The sequence below is a fragment of the Thalassophryne amazonica genome, chromosome 12 (assembly GCF_902500255.1).
Source record: "Thalassophryne amazonica chromosome 12, fThaAma1.1, whole genome shotgun sequence".
Taxonomy (NCBI): Eukaryota; Metazoa; Chordata; class Actinopteri; order Batrachoidiformes; family Batrachoididae; genus Thalassophryne; species Thalassophryne amazonica.
The window spans coordinates 72,240,997-72,264,767 of record NC_047114.1 but is presented as its reverse complement, the minus strand read 5'-3'; the positions used below and the strand labels follow the sequence as shown (position 1 = coordinate 72,264,767).

Here is a 23,771-nt window from a genome sequence, read left to right as displayed (position 1 = left end):
TGCTCCTTTTATACCCAATCATGACACTCACCTGTTTCCAATTAGGTGTTCTTTAACCACTCAACTTTCCCAGTCTTTTGTTGCCCCATCCCAACTTTTTTTGAAATGTTGCAGGCGTCCATTTCAAAATGAGCAAATATTTGCACAAAAACAGTTTCAGTTTGAACATTAAATATCTTGTCTGTGTGGTGTATTCAATTGAATATAGGTTGAAGAGGATTTGCAGATCATTGTATTTACATTTTACACAACGTTCCAACTTCATTGGAATTGGGGTTGTAGTTGAATAATTCAGATAACAGGATTTTACTACCATTTAAGTGTAAATCATGAACAAGTTTTGTTCAACAGCTCAAGTTTGTCTTTAATGTTCATTTTTAGAGACAATTATACATTGATATTCCAAGAAGTTAAAAATCTTAAACACTCGAGTTTCAGTTTTTACCAGAGACGTTTTGTTCTCAGAAAAGCGCCTGGCATGCTCCAGTCTTTCACACTGACCAAGCCAGAAATAAAGCAGGGACACAGTTCAACATTTCCTTCTAAATCAAGGCAATGCTATTTTCTCAACTTGTACTTCAGTTGTGTGTCTACCCCCATGTTTTTTTTTTTGTCACCTTGTTTTAATGCTGTGATTTTAATTTATGGTTTACAAGTCATCCCAGCTTTCAAATGATGTCTTCATACAGATTAACTGTTTGAAAGTAGTTTGTGGTGGTGGCTGATAGGACGTCTTGATTTGCCATTCCAGTCAGCTGACCCCTCTTTGTCAAGAAAATCTGTTGTGTGTTGACTTTTGTCTTGGGTAGTGTTAATGAGTGTCCTCTGGTGATGTAAGCACGATGATAAATTGCTGCACCTATATGCAGTATCAATGATCGTGTAGACCTAGGCCTCTGCATTGTAAGCCCACTGTGGAGATTCCAGTGTAATGGCATCCACTTTTAATGCTTTTCTGCTGATTGTTTTTGACCGTGTTATAATGAACCTGGTTGGTGTCTGATGGTGTGGCATCATCAGCAAGACTATTCATGACAATTTTTGAAGAGCAGGATCTGTCCCATTGACTCTTTCGGGGCAGGCTCAAACACAGGTGCCAATGAGTAATATTAACTATTTACCACGCGCTTGTTTTGCTGAACTTTTAAATAAAATACAAAATCCACTGCTACACCTAAAACTAAGTTTCTATACTCCCACAGATGTTGAATTTGTTGCCATCTGAAAATCAGACAGAATGCCATCTTTTGAATATCTTCATCTATTTATAGTGCATTCTCCAGTGAAACCATAATTAATAGATGAGCTATAAACCAGGGTGCTCATGAGTACTTGCACCAATTTCCTGTTCAGGAGAAACAAGTTTTGGATTACCTTCACTCAGAACTTTGATTCAAGCTCTGTGGTTCCTATGCTGACACCTGAGTTTTATATGGCACGTGTTAGTCAGTCTTGAACGGTCTCAAGAATGTCTATGCATTTTATTTGGCTTGGCCTTTTCTGGAGATCATTGCTGTTCTTCACTGCACTTCGGCCACCAGCTGTCCCTGTGTGGCCATGAAGCTGTGGTGTGGAGACATGGACTCTGCTTCCAGGTAGGTCAACAGCAGGTCACAGTGTTGATGCAGCAGCTGTAACATGTCTTCTGCCAGACTTTCTACTGATGAATACCGCACCTTGTTTAGATCAAAAATGTCCTTCAGGAAACACAGTACCTGGTCCTGAATGGAGGACATAATCAGTGATGGCAAAAACCCACTTCCATGCTTAAAATACACTGCTTTTCAGGACAGTGATTTAGTCTGAATTGTCTTCTTTGCCTCAATAACAAATAAAATGACGTTAATTGATATTCCTTAGACTAATTAGGTTTGTCTCTTAAGCAGCCCCACCACCACCAATCCCTTCTATTTACTTTTAAAATTTGTAAATGGCTGTTAGTGCATGATTCCTGGTAAAAACATTCTCAAATCAGTGGGTGATTATGATGCTACACAAAGTAAAATTAAGTCAGGTTCGTTGTTTCAGTGTGGTGGAAGGTATCTGAGCAATATGAAAATAGCTTCCAGTGTATAACTGAACAGTGATCTACAGCTATAAAACTTTGCATCAAATGGAGACGAGAGTTGACTTATGAAAAAGAAGTCTGATCTGATACTGACCTTGAAAAAGTGGCAGACATCATGCAGCATGTTTTTGGGACCAAGGAACCCCCATACTAGGATGGGACTGATCTCTTCACATACATTGTATAAATGTGCAATAAAGCCATGTGGCAACTGCAACAAAGATGAAACATGACCAAAAAGGACTTTTTTAAAGTTGTAAGTTAACAATAAAACAGGGACCTACTGAGCTGGCATTTTGTCTCAAAATCGGCCCTACTACAGTACAAAAAGATACTGAACCTTCCATACCTTCATGTGCTGCCTCTTCTGTTTTAGTACTGTCCAACAGCTTGATGACACTGCCTGTCAAATCCAAACGAAGTAAAACAACACCTGGAAATGCTAAATGCTCACATAATTGAAGATGGTAAATGCAGACAGTCCCATAAACAAGCTGTTTCAATCAAGTGCGTCATATTGGCATAAAAAACAAAAACTTTAATTTCTATGGCAAAAATTGACTGCGTAACTACAACCCCTGGCAAAAATTATGGAATCACCGGCCTCGGAGGATGTTCATTCAGTTGTTTAATTTTGTAGAAAAAAGCAGATCACAGACATGACACAAAACTAAAGTCATTTCAAATGGCAACTTTCTGGCTTTAAGAAACACTATAAGAAATCAGGAAAAAAAATTGTGGCAGTCAGTAACGGTTACTTTTTTAGACCAAGTAGAGGGAAAAAAAAAATATGGAATCACTCAAGTCTGAGGAAAAAATTATGGAATCATGAAAAACAAAAGAACGCTCCAACACATCACTAGTATTTTGTTGCACCACCTCTGGCTTTTATAACAGCTTGCAGTCTCTGAGGCATGGACTTAATGAGTGACAAACGGTACTCTTCATCAATCTGGCTCCAACTTTCTCTGATTGCTGTTGCCAGATCAGCTTTGCAGGTTGGAGCCTTGTCATGAACCATTTTCTTCAATTTCCAAAGATTTTCAATTGGATTAAGATCTGGACTATTTGCAGGCCATGACATTGACCTATGTGTCTTTTTGCAAGGAATGTTTTCACAGTTTTTGCTCTGTGGCAAGATGCATTATCATCTTGAAAAATGATTTCATCATCCCCAAACTTCAACTGATGGGATAAGAAAAGTGTCCAAAATATTAACGTAAACTTGTGCATTTATTGATGATGTAATGACAGCCATCTCCCCAGTGCCTTTACCTGACATGCATCCCCATATCATCAATGACTGTGGAAATTTACATGTTCTCTTCAGGCAGTCATCTTTCTAAATCTCATTGGAACGGCACCAAACAAAAGTTCCAGCATCATCACCTTGCCCAATGCAGATTCGAGATTCATCACTGAATATGACTTTCATCCAGTCATCCACAGTCCACGATTGCTTTTCCTTAGCCCATTGTAACTTTGTTTTTTTCTGTTTAGGTGTTGATGGCTTTCATTTAGCTTTTCTGTATGTAAATCCCATTTCCTTTAGGCGGTTTCTTACAGTTCGGTCACAGATGTTGACTCCAGTTTCCTCCCATTCGTTCCTCATTTGTTGTGCATTTTTGATTTTTGAGACATTGCTTTAAGTTTTCTGTCTTGACGCTTTGTCTTCCTTGGTCTACCAGTATGTTTGCCTTTAACAACCTTCCCATGTTTGTATTTGGTCCAGAGTTTAGACACAGCTGACTGTGAACAACCAACATCTTTTGCAACATTGCGTGATGATTTACCCTCTTAAGAGTTTGATAATCCTCTCCTTTGTTTCAATTGATATCTCTCCTGTTGGAGCCATGATTCATGTCAGTCCACGTGGTGCAACAGCTCTCCAAGGTGTGATCACTCCTTTTTAGATGCAGACTAACAAGCAGATCTGAATTTGATGCAAGTGTTAGTTTTGGGGATGAAAATTTACAGGGTGATTCCATATTTTATTCCTCAGAATTGAGTGAGTCCATCTTTTTTTCCCTCTGCTTGGTCTAAAAGTAACCGTTACTGACTGCCACAATTATTTTTCCTGATTTTTTACAGTGTTTCTTAAAGCCAGAAAGTTGCCATTTGAAATGACTTTAGTTGTGTGTCATGTCTGTGATCTGCTTTTTTTCTACAAAATTAAACAACTGAATGAACATCCTCCGAGGCTGGTGATTCCATAATTATTGCCAGGGGTTGTATCTGCTGCAAGGGCAATACACAGTAACAGCATGCATAACTACAGCTATGCCCCAAGGCTACTGCTCATCAGTTTGTTGTTCTCATGGAGAAATTAACAAACTGGGAATCATTACCATGAAACGTGGGGTCCAAACTAAGCAGAAATCAGTGTTGCCAGCTTTTACAAGTTGTGGATGATGTTCACTTTACAAACAAATGTAAAGAATTGGCTACTAAACAAGATCACATCCAAGGTCTGTATTTTGAACTACAAGATATATGAACTGGATGTTGCAATGAGCTACTCAGCCGCCTAGTGGCGCTGTCATTATAAATGCACACTTTCAAATATTTGAATTTACAACATAATGGCACAACACAAAGTTGTGATATTTATTAATTAGGTTAGCTCAACTGAGTTTGACGACATTTCTGCATTGCTGATCAAACAATTCTACTGTGCTCTGATTAGTTGTTGGTCTGACATTGAATTTTAAGTTCCCTCACCCTCTCCTTGAAGCTGTTGTTGAGCCAGCGGTTGTTAATCATATTCTGGGTAGAACTGGGTGGATTCTCCAAGTCGTCAAATAAATCCATTAGGATGAAATCAAGCACTATATCGTAGAAGTTTAAGTGCTTAACCTGGTGAGAGTTGGCAGGAAACAACATGTTGCACCTCTGACCTTTATCACATGTATGGGATCTTGAAGACTTATTCTTACCCCAATTGTGGCGAGCTCTACTTCAGTGTCCTCCCAGTGCTCTGTATGCTCCAGGAAGGAAACCATCTTTTCAAAGGCTTCCTCAAAATATGTTGGGTTCTTTACAAATAAAAAATTAAAGTTAAAAGGCAAAGTACTCGCACTAAAAGTATAAATGTGTTGCTGGTGTAAGGCTTACCTTCTGTGCTTTAACAATGATTGAGGACAGTATTGTTTTCCCTGTCTTGACCAGAAATGTCCAGGTTGCCTTTTCATGCAAAATGAGCTGGGAACAAAAATTTTGTCAGTGATTTCAAGTGTTTGAGCTTAATGACTTTAGCACACCCACCTGACATGCTTGCCGCACACAGTGTAGTTTGGCAAGGAAGTCCACATCCCCAAGACACTCCAGTTTCTCAGTTCTGACAATACAAAAAAAAAAAAAGTCACAACCATCAATGTATGTCACTCACCAAAACCATGTAGCAATGTTTTTCTACTGTTCATTAAAAAAAAAAAAATTTAATTACCGCAGCACCCGACAGGAGATTCTGTCCTCCTCAGCCATCTGAAGCGCCTCATCATAGAACGGGTGAAACCTGAGAACGGAGGCGCTTCTCAGCTCTCCGGGTTCTAACAGCTGAGAGAGACAACTGATTTACACCAGGAAAATTGTTAAAGAACTTTTTTTTTTTCTTGATCATTTTAAACTTAATTCCTAGATAACACTTTGGAGAAAGTCAGTTACATTTTGGCCATGTGGCGTTTCTCTTCATGATCCAGCACACAAGTGCCTCAGTGTTGAGGACTCCAGTATAGTCCATTTGTAGATGACACATCCCCAGATTCAATGGTGTAACTGTTTCAGAATAATTTCATACAAACACTGAATTCATATACTTGTGCAGTGATATTGTCTACTTTTGCATGGCATGAATGACCCCTGATAGCAACTGCATGCATTAATGTACAAGTATTCCACGTCTTCCGGATGATAAAATTACATTTTTTTTAAAGGGTGAAATTAAAGTATATTACCCACAACCTCAATGACATTTAGTGCCTCCCGGTAGCAGACAGTTATAGGGGCTACTTCAGACTGAATCGGAGACCTAATATACCGTAATTTCCGGACTATAAGCTGCTACTTTTTTCCATGCCTTGAACACTGCAGCTTAAACAATGATGTGGCTAATTTATGGATTTTTCCAGGCTCTCATAAGTTGAAATACGTCAACTGATGCTGTCCATTAATTGGCTGAAAGTTGCAGTCCTCATGCAGTGTAAATTCACACACAATAAGTCTCACCTGTTAGTTTTAGTGGATTCATCAACACATCCTGAAGAAAACGATGTCTGAAAATACTTTAAATCCTTGTTGTGGGCTTGTGGCTGAAGAAAAGTCCCGAGCCCTTTGCCCCACAGTTGCACCCCTATCAGCGGACCCCCCCCCCACGGGTCTCAGTCTTTGAGCCACAAGTTGGAAAATTCACAGTGCTTCATAAACGTCTCATTTAGCAGAGACACCAAGCGATCATGGCTGCACGTGATGTAATTATCTCCCACAGAGAAGGAAAAACAAACAAACAAAAAAAAAAACAATTATTTAGTTCTCCATGTGGAGTGGAGACGGCACGCGACCCCATGCACACGCTGGATGATGCGCTTGTCAGAAAAAAAGCATTTACAGCATGTTTTTAATTAAAAGTTAAGTCTTTCTAACATCTTTCTGTGTAAATATCTCATGTTACAACATGGAGACCTGCGGCTTATAGATAATAGCAGCCTATTTATGTACAATTTCTTTCTTTTTAAAATTGATGGGTGCGGCTTATATTTAGGTGCGCTCTAGTCAGGAAATTACAGTAATGATATTCAGAAAAACTAACATGCAACCACATATAGAGTGAAGCCCCTATGGGTAGAATGCAGTATATTTTTGAAATGCCCCCCCTGCTGGCGACTGTGTGAAATAATGTACACACATTAAAGGCACCTTGACATTTGATCCCCACACTGCCGTCAAGCCAAAGCATACCATCTTTTCTTAGCCGATGACACATTTGCTCTCAGAACTTGCCTGATGAAACCTTTCTCTAATCGCTAAATTATGTTCATTATAGATGTAATATCTCTTCATAGTCTTAATTTCAGATTCAGATGCTCTGTGCACATTGCCACAGTGTTTTTGAATAGGTTGCACAATGTTCACAACTAGTTCACGCAAGTGGCACAAAATTAATGCGTGAAAGAAATTTTCGACATTTCAAAATTTTCTTGGTGCACTGGCATGCAACTGCGCACAGTTTACAACAGTTGACCACAAGTTTACACACTGGGGGATCAAATTCATGCAAGTGTCAAGGTGGCTTAACAAATGCAAACACCACCAGGGGGCAATCATGTCATGCAAAAGTAGAATTCATCATTGGCATAAGTACAACCCCTGGCAAAAATTATGGAATCACCGGCCTCAGAGGATGTTCATTCAGTTGTTTAATTTTGTAGAAAAAAAAGCAGATCACAGACTTGACACAAAACTAAAGTCATTTCAAATGGCAACTTTCTGGCTTTAAGAAACACTATAAGAAATCAAGAAAAAAAGATTGTGGCAGTCAGTAATGGTTACTTTTTTTAGACCAAGCAGAGGAAAAAAATATGGAATCACTCAATTCTGAGGAAAAAATTATGGAATCACCCTGTAAATTTTCATCCCCCAAATTAACACCTGCATCAAATCAGATCTGCTCATTGACATTGACCCTATGTGTCTTTTTGCAAAGAATGTGTTTGCAGTTTTTGCTCTATGGCAAGATGCATTATCTTGAAAAATGATATCCCCAAACATCCTTTCAATTGTCCAAAATATCAACATAAACTTGTGCATTTATTGATGATGTAATGACAGCCATCTCCCCAGTGCCTTTACCTGACATGCAGCCCCATATCATCAATGACTGTGGAAATTTACATGTTCTCTTCAGGCAGTCATCTTTATAAATCTCATTGGAAAGGCACCAAACAAAAGTTCCAGCATCATCACCTTGCCCAATGCAGATTCGAGATTCATCACTGAATATGACATTCATCCAGTCATCCACAGTCCACAATTGCTTTTCCTTAGCCCATTGTAACCTTGTTTTTTTCTGTTTAGGTGTTAATGATGCCTTTCCTTTAGCTTTTCTGTATGTAAATCCCATTTCCTTTAGGCGGTTTCTTACAGTTCGGTCACAGACGTTGACTCCAGTTTCCTCCCATTCATTCCTCATTTGTTTTGTTGTACATTTTTCGATTTTTGAGACATATTGCTTTAAGTTTTCTGTCTTGACGCTTTGATGTCTTCCTTGGTCTACCAGTATGTTTGCCTTTAACAACCTTCCCATGTTGTTTGTATTTGGTCCAGAGTTTAGACACAGCTGACTGTGAACAACCAACATCTTTTGCAACATTGCGTGATGATTTACCCTCTTTTAAGAGTTTGATAATCCTCTCCTTTGTTTCATTTGACATCTCTCGTGTTGGAGCCATGATTCATGTCAGTCCACTTGGTGCAACAGCTCTCCAAGGTGTGTTCACTCCTTTTTAGATGCAGACTAACGAGCAGATCTGATATGATGCAGGTGTTAGTTTTGGGGATGAAAATTTACAGGGTGATTCCATAATTTTTTCCTCAGAATTGAGTGATTCCATATTTTTTTTCCTCTGCTTGGTCTAAAAAAGTAACCGTTACTGACTGCCACAATCGTTTTTTCTTGATTTCTTATAGTGTTTCTTAAAGCCAGAAAGTTGCCATTTGAAATGACGTTAGTTTTGTGTCGTGTCTGTGATCTGCTTTTTTTCTACAAAATTAAACAACTGAATGAACATCCTCTGAGGCCGGTGATTCCATAATTTTTGCCAGGGGTTGTATATTCAGCTTTTGTTTGTTTTTTTTTTAAATAAATTGTTTTCTAATGCACACAACGTATTCCAAATGTTAAAATAAACATGTATGTTTTATTAACAAAAGGCTCATTACCTAATATACCACCATTCTATGAATATGAGATAAATGAATTCTGCTTGTAGGTTCAATGAACTCCAAGTCAGTAGTCACTTCTTGTTCTCCCATAGTAAATTAAGTTAATCAAGTGCTGCTCAACTACAAGATGACCAGGGCTATTTAAAAATCAAGCTCCAAGAGGACTTTTCATCTTACCTCAACAATGGAGGCAAACGAGTTGGAGGAGACAGAGTTTCTCAGGCAGGTGTCATGTGGCACCTCTCCGACCAAAACCTCTGACACTTTATCTGAGAAGGAAAATAATTATGCTCACATTTGTTGTAGTTTGTGACTTTTATTTGGCATTGAAATACATAAGTCATGGTTTGTTTAAAACATTTAAAAAAAATGGGAGTCTATTGACTCAAGTGATGTACACTAAAAGTGAGTCAAAGTGATTAACACATTTCAAACATTTTGTACATTTTAAATTAGTTAAATGCACTTTGATTCAATTTAACATTTCCTTTGTCACTTTATACAGAGTATTTGTGTACACAGTATGAAAGTGTTCATAACTCAGCCACATGGGGTGTGCAGCCAGTACATTCTGAGTGCCGGTCCCAAGCCTGGATAAATGAGGAGGGTTGCGTCAGGAAGGGCATCCGGCGTAAAACAAGCCAACCCAACTATGTAGACTCAGAATCGAATTCCCATACCGGATCGGTCGCGGCCCGGGTTGACAACGTCCGCCACCGGTGCTATTGCTCAACAGGGTGCCGGTGGAAATTGGGCTACTGCTGGGCGAAGACGACGAAGAAGAGGAGGAAACTGTTGCCACAAACAGCGGGAGAAGAAGCATGGATGTGCTGAGAGACGACATGCAGGTGGTTGGTGTGACAGAGGAAGATACAGAGGACAGGGTGAGATGGAAACGATTGATCTGCTGTGGCGACCCCTCACGGGAACAGCCGAAAGACAAAGAAGAAGAAGAGTATGAAAGTGTTCATAAATTTAGTTTATTAAATTTTCCTGTGCATTGAGAAAAAACAGCCACTAGTAAAAACTAATGTCACTGACGATTCAATAGCATGCGCTTGCAGGATCTAACACTGCTGTCATAATATCAATAATGAGTGGTTGGACAAGTGGACAGCAACAACAATGAGATCGTACTGATTTCACACGACTCGCTGACTCTGGAAATGTGCATTTGTTGAAATTTAAGCAAACATGTCTTTTGAACAAAAACTTTCCTTGAACACTAAATATTCAACTGAAAAGCTATTTTTTTTAAAAAATGAAAAATTGAGATTAACAAATGGAACAGTTTATATACTTAATGTTAAATAAATGAGATCTGACTCACCCTCGCTGCTGTTATGGGATGATGGTGCAGACATGCCCAACACTCCCTGAAACTCCTCCTGCAGGCAGTACGCCCTCTGCAGCAGAGACTTTAGCCTGCGGATGAACTCCACACTGATGACGTCCTAAACACAAAAATATTCAACCACAGACATGTCAGCCAGGAAGGCCTGTGCTCATGTGCTGACTGACTTCAGTACTCGCTATTCTCAATCACATAACTTAAGGGGAACCAAGATCCATGATGTACTGAACACAAAAGCATCACAACCGTGTACTGTTTGGTTGACTGAGACACACCTACTGGGCATGCACGTAGGTACTTTGACAGAAAGTTGATGCGTGACTTCATACTAGTGTTTCATAGTAACCATGGGCAGATCTTGAACCAGTTCAATTAAATAACCATCCTAAATGAGTTTGACCTGCTAGGGTCAGCGACAAAGGTCATGTGAGCAACAGAAAGATGATATCACATCATAGTAACCACAGGTGCATCTTTAACCAATTGAGCACCACAGTCTCGTTTGAGGGCAGGCGCTAAAGGGGTAAAATACGAAGCATATGATGTAATCTCTCTACTTCCAGGGGGGGGCGTGTTTGGGCAACTTACATACAAACAAAGTGAAAATGTAAAGTGACAATGAGGTGGGGAAGTGGACATGTGTTACAGTTTGTTTATGACCCTGAGCATAAGCATGTCGAGGCGGTTTTTTCAGGTGAGAGAGCGCAGCTACTCTGGTTAGCTGTGTAGGCTAACACTTATCGATACGATGTCTCCCACTTGCTTTGTCTTCTCTTCTCCACTGGGAACCAAGAAAAACACTTTTCGCGGCTGCTTCGATGATTGCAGCTGAAAAAGCAGTACACCATTTTTCCATGTGAAGTTATGCTGTGTATATACTGCACAACGGGAGCGGAGGTCCCCATAAGTAGTCAAATCCTGCGATATCACACAGGGTTCAAATGAGACTAGGGCTGCATCTATCGATTATTTTAGTAATCGAGTATTCTAGCGATTATTCTGGCGATTAATCAAGTAATCAGATAAAAATTACTTTTGTGTTTTTTAAACAACATCAATAGTCCAGGGCTCTCCCTAAGCAATGGCAGAAAGTCGCTGTGCCAAAGTCTTGACATTTTGCTGAAGTGGCTTTCTGTTTTGTTTTTACCCCAACTGAGCTTTTTTTTTTTTTTTTTTTTTTTTTAAAAAGGTTGGAGGACTGGGTCCCTGTGTGACTTTTTTTTTTAATTCCTCTTTCTCTGCGATTCAGCAAATGCATTTCAGCTGAAGGTTGAACATGCAAGCCTCGCAGTCAGTTTTTTTATTATTAATATTTAAGTTACAGTGTTTGTGAAGCATTGGTTGTGTGTGTGTTGCTCAAAAAAGCAAAAAATAAAAAGCAAAACAGTGTGAGTGTGAGTAAAACAGAAGAAAGAGTGGACTTTTGCTGAGAGGATCTTCTTTCAGAAACGGTTGTGTCAGTGTGGCCGGGGATGGAGCTGTGACTCGCCCGGTCTGAGGGGAAGGGAGTGCTGAGCCACTCACACCGGGCAGAGAGAGACAGCAGCTGGCCGCCAGGCGAATAGCCACTCCGCACGTGTTTTTTAAAACTATACAAACACACTGCTTTGCTTTAAATGTGCAGTAAGCTATTTCAGTTGATCAGCGTGGACCGTCTTTCTCTTAAAAGGCTTTATTTTACTCTGTGTGTCACGTTGGAAAGCTGTAGCTTTTGGCGCTAAATGGATTAGCACGGCATATGCACGTGCTCTTCTGTTTTTTTCTGGGGATGTTACAGTGCACACACAGGCCTGGCATATGTACTACACCATTAAACGGAGCTTTGAGGCACAGAATTTGCCTTGAACATTTTTTGTAATAGAATTATTTGAGTTACCTGACTAATCGTTTCAGCCCTAAATGAGACTGCGGTACCCTATTCCTTGAAACATCTATTCTAAGCCAGTTTGACATTTCAGGGTCACCCAAGGTCAAAAGTCATGTGAGCAATAGAAAAGTGATATGACCTGTTCTTGAATTTCTTTAAACTGGAATCATGAAGATAAAGATGTTGGTCTTTGAAGGCATCCATTTTCTGGCACATGCACGATAGACGAGAAAGACTTTTTTTTTTTTTTTTTGGCAGGCAAGCATCTAGATTTAGAGGCCAACTCCACCACTGCACCAAGAGTCTACAATCCACCTGATAGACTGATGCAAATTTCATCTTTGGTGACTGTGATACATCAGATACAATTTTATGATCTTTGTCACATATATCCCAAGCTAAAGAGAGGGCATACATCCGCCAAGACCAAACAGTAGTGGTGAGTTTCTCAGAAGGGGGGGGGGGGGGGGGGAATCCTTTGGGGTAAAATCTCCCTTAGACCAAAGCCCACTTCTCCACCAAATTTAATTGAAATCTGTTATTGTCTGTTGAGATATCTTGCTAAAAGATAAATTAAGAAAGCCTGCATAAGAGGTAGTACTGAGATGGAAATAACTTGGCGAACAAAAAACAAAAAAGTGAAGCATACTAGATTCTTTGGGGGTGCCGAAGTGTCCTCATTTCAGGTACACTAATCTAAAATCCTTTCAATTAAAGAGCCAAAGAATCAACTGTTACACAACTGAACCCTTTGATACTCATGAGTGTTTATATCAGTGTTTTGAGAACAAAAAGTATTCACAGGAACTGTGTTGGACAATAACCAGCAGTGTTGCCACAGTTACTTTGAAAAAGTAATCCAATTACTGATTACTCCTTGAAAAAGTAACTTAGTTACTTTACTGATTACTCAATTGTAAAAGTAACTAAGTTAGATTACTAGTTACTTTTTTAGTTACTTTTCCCAGCTGCCGACAACAACCCTCTGCCACCTCAACATGACAATGATACCTGTTTGCCAAAACTCACTTTATAGTCACCCTTTCTTGACTTCAATGAAAATAAATACTTGTTTTATAAAAAGTAAAATAAAGACCTCTTTCTTGACCTCATATTTAACTGTTGACAGCACTGTAACAGTAAAACTTGCAATTTTGAACCTACATTGTTTATAAATGTAACTTATTAAATTCTAACATTTTTCTAACATTTAAATTCTCTCTAAACATTTTACTTGTCAAAATTATTATTATTTTAAGCAATATTAGTAGTTGTAGTAAAAACGGCTTCAAAACTGGACCTTTAATCTAGGGGTGTTGTGGGGGAGGGGGGCACATCCTTGCCCCACGCCCCCATTCCATCTGGATTCGCCCCTGCTTTGGCGTTTGAGCACAAAGAATGGATAACATTTATTTATACAGAAAACAGGACCAGATTTATAGGTAAGAAAGTTTTATTGCGTTTTCACATCATGTGGTCCTCAGAAAGAGTGTTTAGGTGCATTTGAGTGGAAAATAGTGTTAGTTATTGACGCGTCGCGGAGGATCAGCTGTTTTTAACGACCAGATACAGAGTGGCTCAGCTCAGAATCCTAAATAAAGGAGGAAAAAAGTATAAAAATGTCTTTGTAAAGCTCAGTGCAGGTGTGCTGATCACCACGCTTTAAGAGGTGAGGACGAGTCGAGCAGCTGCAAAAAACCGCGGATGAAAAGCTCACAGCTCACTTAAAGTGGGCAGTTCAGTCGAACCTCGACCTCCTGCCCACGGACCAAGTTTAATGCTGCTATCGACCCACAATGAAAAATAATAGTAACGCACAGTGACATGGAGAAGTAACTTTAATCTGATTACTGATTTGGAAAGATTAACGCGTTAGATTACTCGTTACTAAAAAAAGTGGTCCGATTAGAGCGTTACCGGCATCACTGATAACCAGTATACAAACTGTTTGGTTTCCAAAGCTTCCAAGTCTAACAGCGGACAGATATTTGTTTGATCATCAATTATTCCCTGCTTCAGGCTTAATGTGATTTTTTTGATGATCTCATATATAGTTATAAATGGAGTATCATGGCATTCTGGAGTCTTGTTCAGCCAAAACAATGTTATAATATCACATTAAATTATGAGAACCTGCGATATGTGCTACTGTATTTTGTAGATTGAGAATCAAAATTTGTTAAAATAATCATCAACACCTGTTCTATTAAAACAGAATTTCAAATAAAACTCATGCCAGATGTGGCTCTGCCAGTATTTGTAAATAGACCTCATAAAAGTCTTGAAAAATTAAGTGTGTTTGTTCGAACCTCCATGCGCTGCTCAGCAATGGTGCCGCTGGCTGCTACTCTGACGGAAGCACAGCACGCATCATCTTCAGCCTGCCAACTCCTAAACTTTAAAGCTTCTTCCCAACGACTCAGAGCTTGCTCAAACAAATCCATACCTGATAACACACACACACATGCAAACAGAACAATGTGCATTCTATTATGAAACATACTGAAACTCATCAAAAATAGATGAGGACTTGGTATCATCTCTTAACAGTAAATACATGATAGTCCAGGGGCAATTTTTTAAGCAAAGCACCAAACTGCAAATGTGGAAAATTCAATGATTTTTTTCTTCACTCTCTTAAATATGATGTTTGAAGGATATGTCTTCAAACATCATATTTTAAAAAGGTGGAAAAAATCCTTGAATGTTCCAGACATATTGCACTACACCATCTTTACCTGCACCAAGGTGCCACAGAACACATTTTTCTTTACCTGTAAGATACAAGCTTTCTGGAGTGGTGTCCGGCAGATTGACCACACTGCAGATGTTGGCATCTTCTGGCCCATCCCAACAGGTGGATTCATTCTCACACGTGCCGCTGTTGGATGACTTCAAGCTTTTTGCCTTCAGGGGTGCAGAAGAATATCAGAATCAAAAAAGAAGAACCATATGTGTGATTACAACCATGTTTATTGCAGATATCCCAATAACAACCTCGGTAGCAGCATCTGGACTGATAGTATGTTTTTAAAATATGTCAGTGTCATCTTTGGGCACCTCAATCCAGTGTAGATTCTTTGACTGTTTGCATTAGACATTCCAGCTGTCAAACACCTTGCATCATGACAAAACTGCTGAGGGCAACAGAGTGGACTCACTTGACACCATCAGAGCACAGGTTTGATCCTTGACTGCGATAGTGTCAACATGCCCTTCAGCAAGACAGTAACAACCAAAAGCAAACATGTAACATTGTTTGTTTGTTTTTTTTTTAACTGTTGCTTTGTCTCACCGAGGTCAGGCTTTGCCGAGACCAGGACAGTTTTCCACAGTCATCTGATAGAAGCCCCAGAGCATGCAAGTCTTCATTCTTGGAGTTCAGGGACAAGGAGATATTTTGTTGACTTGTGTTGTCTACACAGACAAAAATGAGAATTTAGAAATAACATTTATATTTTTACTACATAGGCATGTAGTAAGAGGAACTTCAAACCAGTAAAATGAAACGAGCTTTAGTGTGACTGCTACAAAATGGCTGCCTGTTTGATTAAAAAAAAAAAAACAAGACCTAATGTATTCAAAACACATTACTGGTGTACAGTGTAGTGTCCAGGAAGGATAATGCATGGGAAAAAAGCTAAAATCCAAACACTGCAAACTCAAAATGTTGTAGGCAGCCAGACAAAGAAATTTGCTGCCTGGCAAGATTTAAACTCAAATGGACACTTTCATATTTTAAAATTGCATGACGACATCACATACTTCCTTTTTTGGCTGCTCCCCTTTGGGTCACCACAGAGGTTCATCGGTCTCCATCTCACCCTGCGCTCTGTCATATGTACCTCACCTATTGTTGTCATACCAACTGCCTGCATGTCCTGCCTCAGCACATCAATGGTCTTTGGCCTCCTGCCTGGTGACTCCATTCTTCTCCCTACATAGAAAGGTACATGTCCAAGCCATCTCAATCTCACCTCTTTGACTTTGAATCCAAACCATCCTACCTGCGCCATCCCTCTGATATGTTTATTCCTAATCCTGCCCATCATCATCACTCCCAAAGAAAATCATAGCATCTTCAGCCCTGCCTACTGTCTTTTTTCCCCACACAGCATAGATAATCTCATTACTGACTCGTAAACTTTCCCCTTCCGTTTGGTCACAAATCATTCCTGCCACCTTTCTCAAACCACTTCAAGCTGCCTGTGCAATTCTTCTTTATGTCTCTACCACACACTCGCTTACATTTTGGACAGCTAACCCAAGTATTTTAACTTATCTACTTTGACCACCTCTACTCCGTGCAACCCCACTATCTAACCTGCGGGCTCCCTCTCATTCACACACATACTCCATCTTGCTCTAACTGGCTTTCTTTCCCCTTCTCTCCAGAGTGCATCACCACCTCTCCAGGCTAGTCTTAACATGCTCTCTATGCTCAGTAAAGATCACAATGTAATCTGCAAACATCATGATCCATGGAGACTCCTGTCTGATCTTGTCCGTGAACCTGTCCCATTACCATTGCAAACAAGAAGGGGCTTAGAATAGATTCTTGATGTGTACACATTACACGTTAATAGTTCCATTCCTATAATAGCATTTACAAAAGCAATGAATGCCTTAATGAACAGGTTAGATTTACTCCATTGTTGACTTAAATAAGAAATTAGCTGTACCTTCAATACATTTAAACTTGCCTTTCATTTATGTTTGTAATCAAACCAGTGGCAATGCCAGATTAAATAAATTAATCAACAAAGGGGAGGTGAAAACAATTATTTGGAAGCTGAGGCTCCTACCATTGTCTTGCAATACTGGTGAGAAGAACTGAAGTTTTGTCTGGTCCCAGTCAGGTGAGGGAGCCTTCTTTCTGCTCTTTCTCCTCTGAAAATGGCGGGCCAAGAAAAGGAGCGACACAGCACCACAGGCAGTGACAGTCACAAGCTTCTTAGTTTCTGAGCTGACACTCACCTTGGAAAAGGGTGAAAAGAGTATAACAAAATGTGAGTCTTAAAAACACTTTGAAGAGCACACTGGTTTCTCCTCGATCATACAAGCATGACATATTTTGTTTTTTGGCTTACATCACACTATATCCTACACAGCTGTGATAGAGTAATAGCTAAATAGCAGAATTATACAGGTTCATGATGGGGTGAAAAAGAGAAGAATTTTCTAACAGCCCAGCTGTTGCATTGACAAATATGTATCTATAACTGTGACAAACGGTGTGTAAAGATCACAATTGCCAACAAACATGATCTATCTAGCACCTGGTTTGATCAAGTAACATAATGGTCTTGCACAATGTCAGTATGTCATGTGCAAAAACAACTGTAGCATCACTGTAGATACTGCAACATGCTGGTAGTACAATTTACGCAGAACTCTGGCACTTCTGGAAAACTTCCCAGTAGTGTCACTGCATGTATGTATGATCACATTATGGGTGCTCCAGAAATGCCAGGAACTACAACCCCTGGCAAAAATTATGGAATCACCGGCCTCGGAGGATGTTCATTCAGTTGTTTAATTTTGTAGAAAAAAAAGCAGATCACAGACATGACACAAAACTAAAGTCATTTCAAATGGCAGCTTTCTGGCTTTAAGAAACACTAAGAAATCAGGAAAAAAATTGTGGCAGTCAGTAACGGTTACTTTTTTAGACCAAGCAGAGGGAAAAAAAAAAATATATATATATATATATGGAATCACTCAATTCTGAGGAAAAAAATTATGGAATCACCCTGTAAATTTTCATCCCCAAAACTAACACCTGCATCAAATCAGATCTGCTCGTTAGTCTGCATCTAAAAAGGAGTGATCACACCTTGGAGAGCTGTTGCACCAAGTGGACTGACATGAATCATGGCTCCAACACGAGAGATGTCAACTGAAACAAAGGAGAGGATTATCAAACTCTTAAAAGAGGGTAAATCATCACACAATGTTGCAAAAGATGATGGTTGTTCACAGTCAGCTGTGTCTAAACTCTGGACCAAATACAAACAACATGGGAAGGTTGTTAAAGGCAAACATACTGGTAGACCAAGGAAGACAAAGCGTCAAGACTGAAAACAAAGCAATATGTCTAAAAAATTGAAAATCACAACAAAACAAATGAGGAACGAATGGGAGGAAACTGGAGTCAACGTCTGTGACCGAACTGTAAGAAACCGCCTAAAGGAAATGGGATTTACATACAGAAAAGCTAAACAAAAGCCATCATTAACACCTAAACAGAAAAAAACAAGGTTACAATGGGCTAAGGAAAAGCAATCGTGGACTGTGGATGACTGGATGAAAGTCATATTCAGTGATGAATCTCGAACTTTTGTTTGGTGCCGTTCCAATGAGATTTATAAAGATGACTGCCTGAAGAGAACATGTAAATTTCCACAATCATTGATGATATGGGGCTGCATGTCAGGTAAAGACACTGGGGAGATGGCTGTCATTACATCATCAATAAATGCACAAGTTTACGTTGATATTTTGGACACTTTTCTTATCCCATCAATTGAAAGGATGTTTGGGGATGATGAAATCATTTTTCAAGATGATAAAGCATCTTGCCATAGAGCAAAAACTGTGAAAACATTCATTGCAAAAAGACACATAGGGCCAATGGGCCTCATGTATCAACGTTGCGTACGGCGATATTTGAGCGTATATGGGGTGTACGCCAAAACGGCTGCGCTACTTGGCATTTATCAATGTGGTGCGCTGAAAATACGTACACACCAGGTCGAGAGGTGGCGTAAATTATACACCAAAATGAACCAGCGCTGGAATCCACATAAAAATGAAGATGATCAACATGATAAACAGTGCCATTATACAAATCAATGCATATGTTAGATAAGTAACACTTTCCTGATTATACTACATAATAATCAATACAAATCCCGCTTTTGCTGGATTGTTATGGAGCATGATCCGTGGCTACAGCACTGACTGCAAAGACAGCGCTGCACGCCCTTTTCTCGAGACTTCGAGCCTGGAGCCAGAGCAGCGCTGAGCTTAACTTTATGTGGTGTGATTGTTTTAGACAATGAAATTGATAATAACAACTGTAGTTTCGTCATTCCCTTAATTCACCCGTGCTGCAACCAGGTTTTGTGGTCTCCATTCGGTTGTCACAATAAAATAAATACAGAAATACATTTAAAAAATAAAGAAATCTGCCAGATTAGGCGTGTCTTATTAATTGAGCGAGCAAATATCCACGTCAAGAATTATTGACATGTAAAAAGAGAATACAGTGGTCCCTCGCTATAACGGCGTTCACCTGTCGTGGCCTCGGAGTCTCGCCGAGTTTTTAGTCCAATTTTTTTTTTTTTTTTTTTTTAACAGTGTTCTGTGTTCTGCGTATCTGTTTATAAGAATCTTGTCACCCAGAAGAAAAAAATAGCGCCAACAACTACTCATAACTGTGTTTGTCACATGGAAACAAACACCTGCTGCAGCCAGATGTGAGTGGAAAAAGGCGCGGCGTCAGGACGCAGAGGCCCGATCTGTGAAATACAGGTCAGTCACTATTGTTAAAATCGTTAAAATTAATTCGTTAGTTCTAAATGCCATCATAATATTTATAGGAAAACTTTCTATTTTTATTTCTCAAACAAATGTTTGGGCCTGAAAACAGTTTGGTATTATTTTCCTACTAAGGTTTGAACTTTGAGAGTGTTTACACACGAGAGAAAAGTGAGAAAATGTTCATGCCTGATTGAGAAAGTGTATAAACTGTGTAGTGAGGGGTTTTACAGCTTTGAAACGTCTATAATAATTGTAAAAAATAACGCTGACTACGTCACGGTTTCGCGTATTACGGGCTATTTTTTAGAACGTAACTCCAGCGATTAATGAGGGACCACTAACACTTTATTGATTATATACTACAAAACAACTGATACGACGGCCGCTTTTGACGCTCTATTGGCAAGCGTTGTGATTGGTGAAGTTCTTTTTCACTGCCGTCTTCCCGGCTTCCATGTCGTAAAATGAGGGTGTGTCTGAAGCGGAGTCTGAATATTTATGGGCGTGTTTATTATAATTACGATCGTTTCCACCCGTCGCATTTATCACGATCACGTCAGGCGTATGCCAGAAATGGGCAGGTGCGCACTGCTTGATACATGTCACGGCGACTTTGGTGTATTTCAAGTTTACGCCGTAAATTTACGCCACAAGTGCGCAGCAATGATACATGAGGCCCAATGTCATGGCCTGCAAATAGTCCGGATCTTAATCCAATTAAAAATCTTTGGTGGAAGTTGAAGAAAATGGTCCATGACAAGGCTCCAACCTGCAAAGCTGATCTGGCAACAGCAATCAGAGAAAGTTGGAGCCAGATTGATGAAGAGTACTGTTTGTCACTCATTAAGTCCATGCCTCAGAGACTGCAAGCTGTTATAAAAGCCAGAGGTCGTGCAACAAAATACTAGTGATGTGTTGGAGCGATCTTTTGTTTTTCATGATTCCATAATTTTTTCCTCAGAATTGAGTGATTCCATATTTTTTTCCCTCTGCTTGGTCTAAAAAAGTAACCGTTACTGACTGCTACAATTTTTTTTTCCTGATTTCTTATAGTGTTTCTTAAAACCAGAAAGTTGCCATTTGAAATGACTTTAGTTTTGTGTCATGTCTGTGATCTGCTTTTTTTCTACAAAATTAAACAACTGAATGAACATCCTCCGAGGCCGGTGATTCCATAATTTTTGCCAGGGGTTGTATTAAAGTATGTCAAAGTTTGTGACGGACAAAAAGAGCTTTCAAAGAGCTTGCAAATCTCGCTACAATTAAAACACCACAGCACAATAACGTACTATCCAGGTTCACAACCACCCTCACAAACCAAAACAAGACACAGAAATGGTATACATTATCGCAGACACAGAGACAAGTGTCTCATAAGAAACGTTGAAGTTATGGCAGAAACAATTACATGAGGAAGAATAACAGGAAGACAGAGGTCGGGAATGAGAGTAACAGTAGTAGCCAGTAAACCAGTATATCTGGTATTTATATAGCAAACTGATTTTTTTCACTTTTGATCATCTGTGTGCTTCTTACCCTGTGTGCTGCTATACAATGCTGCTGCAACCTCAATTTCCCTGAGGGAGTTTTCCCAAGGGATCAATAAAGTTCCATCTAATCTAATCTAATCTATAAAGCATCAGCACAATCTGCGTGCTTTGGCTGCATTTCTTATCACACTGATAATTTGATTAACTCTTCACAGCCTGTCCTTACCCGAGTCAGAGAGCTGTACACAGAGAAGGAGAGGTCAACCATGTGCAGGGCAATAGTCTTGACAGACAGCTGGAAACTTGTGACTGTCTCCGGTGTCATTCTGTCCTGGAGTATCTCTGATCACCATTACAATTCTGAGTTAGCTGAAGAGGATGACAACAGTTAGTGACACGCAAGCCGAATTACATTACCACATTAAGCCTCTGGTACATGTGACACCCTTGTACAGTTCTGCACCGTGATAATTTTAAAATAGGATTGAGAAGCACTTTCCTAACTACAACACCATCCCCAAACACCAATACTCTTGTTTTTTTTTTTTATCCTTTTCTTTTTTGTCATCAAGCAATTAATCCTTTGATGTCTTCGCAAATGTTTTCCATCATTTTTAGATCCTAATTACTCACCTTTAATATTTTTTAAACCCCTTGAATTAAACCAGAAAGTCTGCACAAGTACATCTTGATTTTCATTTAAACTCCACTGCGGCGGTGTACAAATGTACAAAAATGGCATCTCTGTCTAAGTGCTTATGTGCCCGACTTTAACTGTACTTACATTAGTATTTTTTTAATGTAGGATATTTTGCGAAACATGACATGAACAGAAGCAGCACATTAGCTGCTAGGTTAATCTCATTAACGCGGTAATATACAAAGCCAATTCAGATAGCAAACGCGGAATAGCAATGACCTCAAAACAAACGGAATTATAAACAAAGAAATTAAAGGTAACCTTCAAAGCGTCACATGGCGCACAGTTTCACTCGACTCACCCAGCCTGAACTCAGTAGACAGGTGACTGACCTCAAAACTACAAATGAGGCTCTAAAAGGCGAAATAAACGTTTAATCCTACCCTTGAACGACACAACAACTGAACTCAAAGGTTAAATCTAAACTGAAACTAGTAGCGGGCGCTTCTTCTGTGTCTTCTTGAATCGGTGGTTGACATAATGGCTTGAAGGTGTACTACCGCCACCTTTTGGCCATCAACTCGACCCAGAAACTCGAGGTCTGTCGAGGTTCTGCTTCCTTTTCAATGGCGGTTGGCAACCACCTTATACGGAGCATTACTGCCACCAGCTGGACTGGAGTGTAAATCAGGAGGCTAACATCAACTCAAGGTGGTTCTTCTGCCTGCCAAGTCAACTGCATTTATACAGAGCGAAATCACAACCATAGACTGTAATTTTGCTTAAGGTGATGCTTTTCCCTCAGCTAGATGACACCTATGCCATTCGATGTTTCTTTGTGATCTAAGGAGATTTGGCTTTCTTCTACTGTAAATCTGAAAAATTACACTCTATTTGCAATCAGTTTCCACGCCAGTCATGTGAACGTTTCGAGCAGTTGACTACACAGCAATCGTTCATCATTTTAATGACCTTTTAGCTTTATTTTGGATAACTTCACTTAACACCAACACTAACATCTTCTCGGTTCTTCCGCAATCCCTTGTGTCCTACAGTCCCAGTATGCTTTGCACTGATGACAACACAAATCCTATTTTCTATAAACAACTAAGATCTACTGTAGATCTTATCCACCTCCATGAGCCACCCCACTGGTGACAGTAGAAGTCATGGTATATGTGGTCCCTGAGGCTCATTGGCACCCGTGGTTATCCTTGGATTCCATAGCATGATGTAGATAACAGTCTACAACTCCCCCTGGAAGGGATGCCACTCCAATGTAGGCTGCTTTCCCAGCCAAGGCCGGTACCTATTTACAGTTGGGTGGGCTGAGATAATGTAGATGAAGTGTCCAAGGACACCATCATAAAGCATGACCGAGAGTCAAACCCAGGTCGAGACGTTGGTAGCCTAACTTGTGAGCCCACTGAACTATCTGCTCTACAGTGGTGGCAGCAATGGCATGAGCTTCCCTGAGCATAAAATAGGGCACAGGGACCTCAGTGCTGAAGACCCTAGCATCTAGAAAAATCCATGGGGATACCAAAGTATCACATGCATTAGATAGATGGCTACATTTGGGAGATGTGGATGGGTTGATTGTCTGCCTAGGTGATTTCCAACCACAATCCAAAAAGGTCTGTACTATGGTTGATTTGGTGATTGTTGGCACCAGCACACACTCCCAAACCTAATATATATTTATCTTTTTAAAAAAATGTTAGCAACAATTGCAGTTTTGTCAACAATTGCTACAACAATGTTGTAGCAATTATGCACATGCAAATCCAATACAATATACAATTTTGTAATTACAAAACTGCAAACTCACAACACAGTAAAAATGGTGACAAAGGTCAATGTCAGTTTAT

At 39.7% G+C, this 23,771-nt stretch overlaps 1 protein-coding gene across 1 annotated transcript; it reads right to left on the bottom strand.

Annotated features, from left to right (window-relative positions):
- Positions 1-299: 299 nt before the first annotated feature.
- Positions 300-22,437, bottom strand: miga1 (mitoguardin 1). Its single transcript, XM_034183384.1, has 16 exons — positions 22,262-22,437; positions 21,487-21,629; positions 17,031-17,202; positions 15,521-15,642; positions 15,000-15,132; positions 14,535-14,671; positions 10,335-10,458; positions 9,182-9,273; positions 5,514-5,623; positions 5,333-5,405; positions 5,183-5,269; positions 5,005-5,103; positions 4,790-4,924; positions 2,418-2,471; positions 2,163-2,279; positions 300-1,721 (listed from the first exon to the last, which is right to left on the bottom strand). The coding sequence occupies exons 2-16, from the start codon at positions 21,583-21,585 to the stop codon at positions 1,521-1,523; spliced, it is 1,755 nt and encodes a 584-aa protein (XP_034039275.1). The 5' UTR covers positions 21,586-21,629; positions 22,262-22,437; the 3' UTR covers positions 300-1,520.
- Between the last annotated feature and the right edge of the window lie 1,334 nt (positions 22,438-23,771).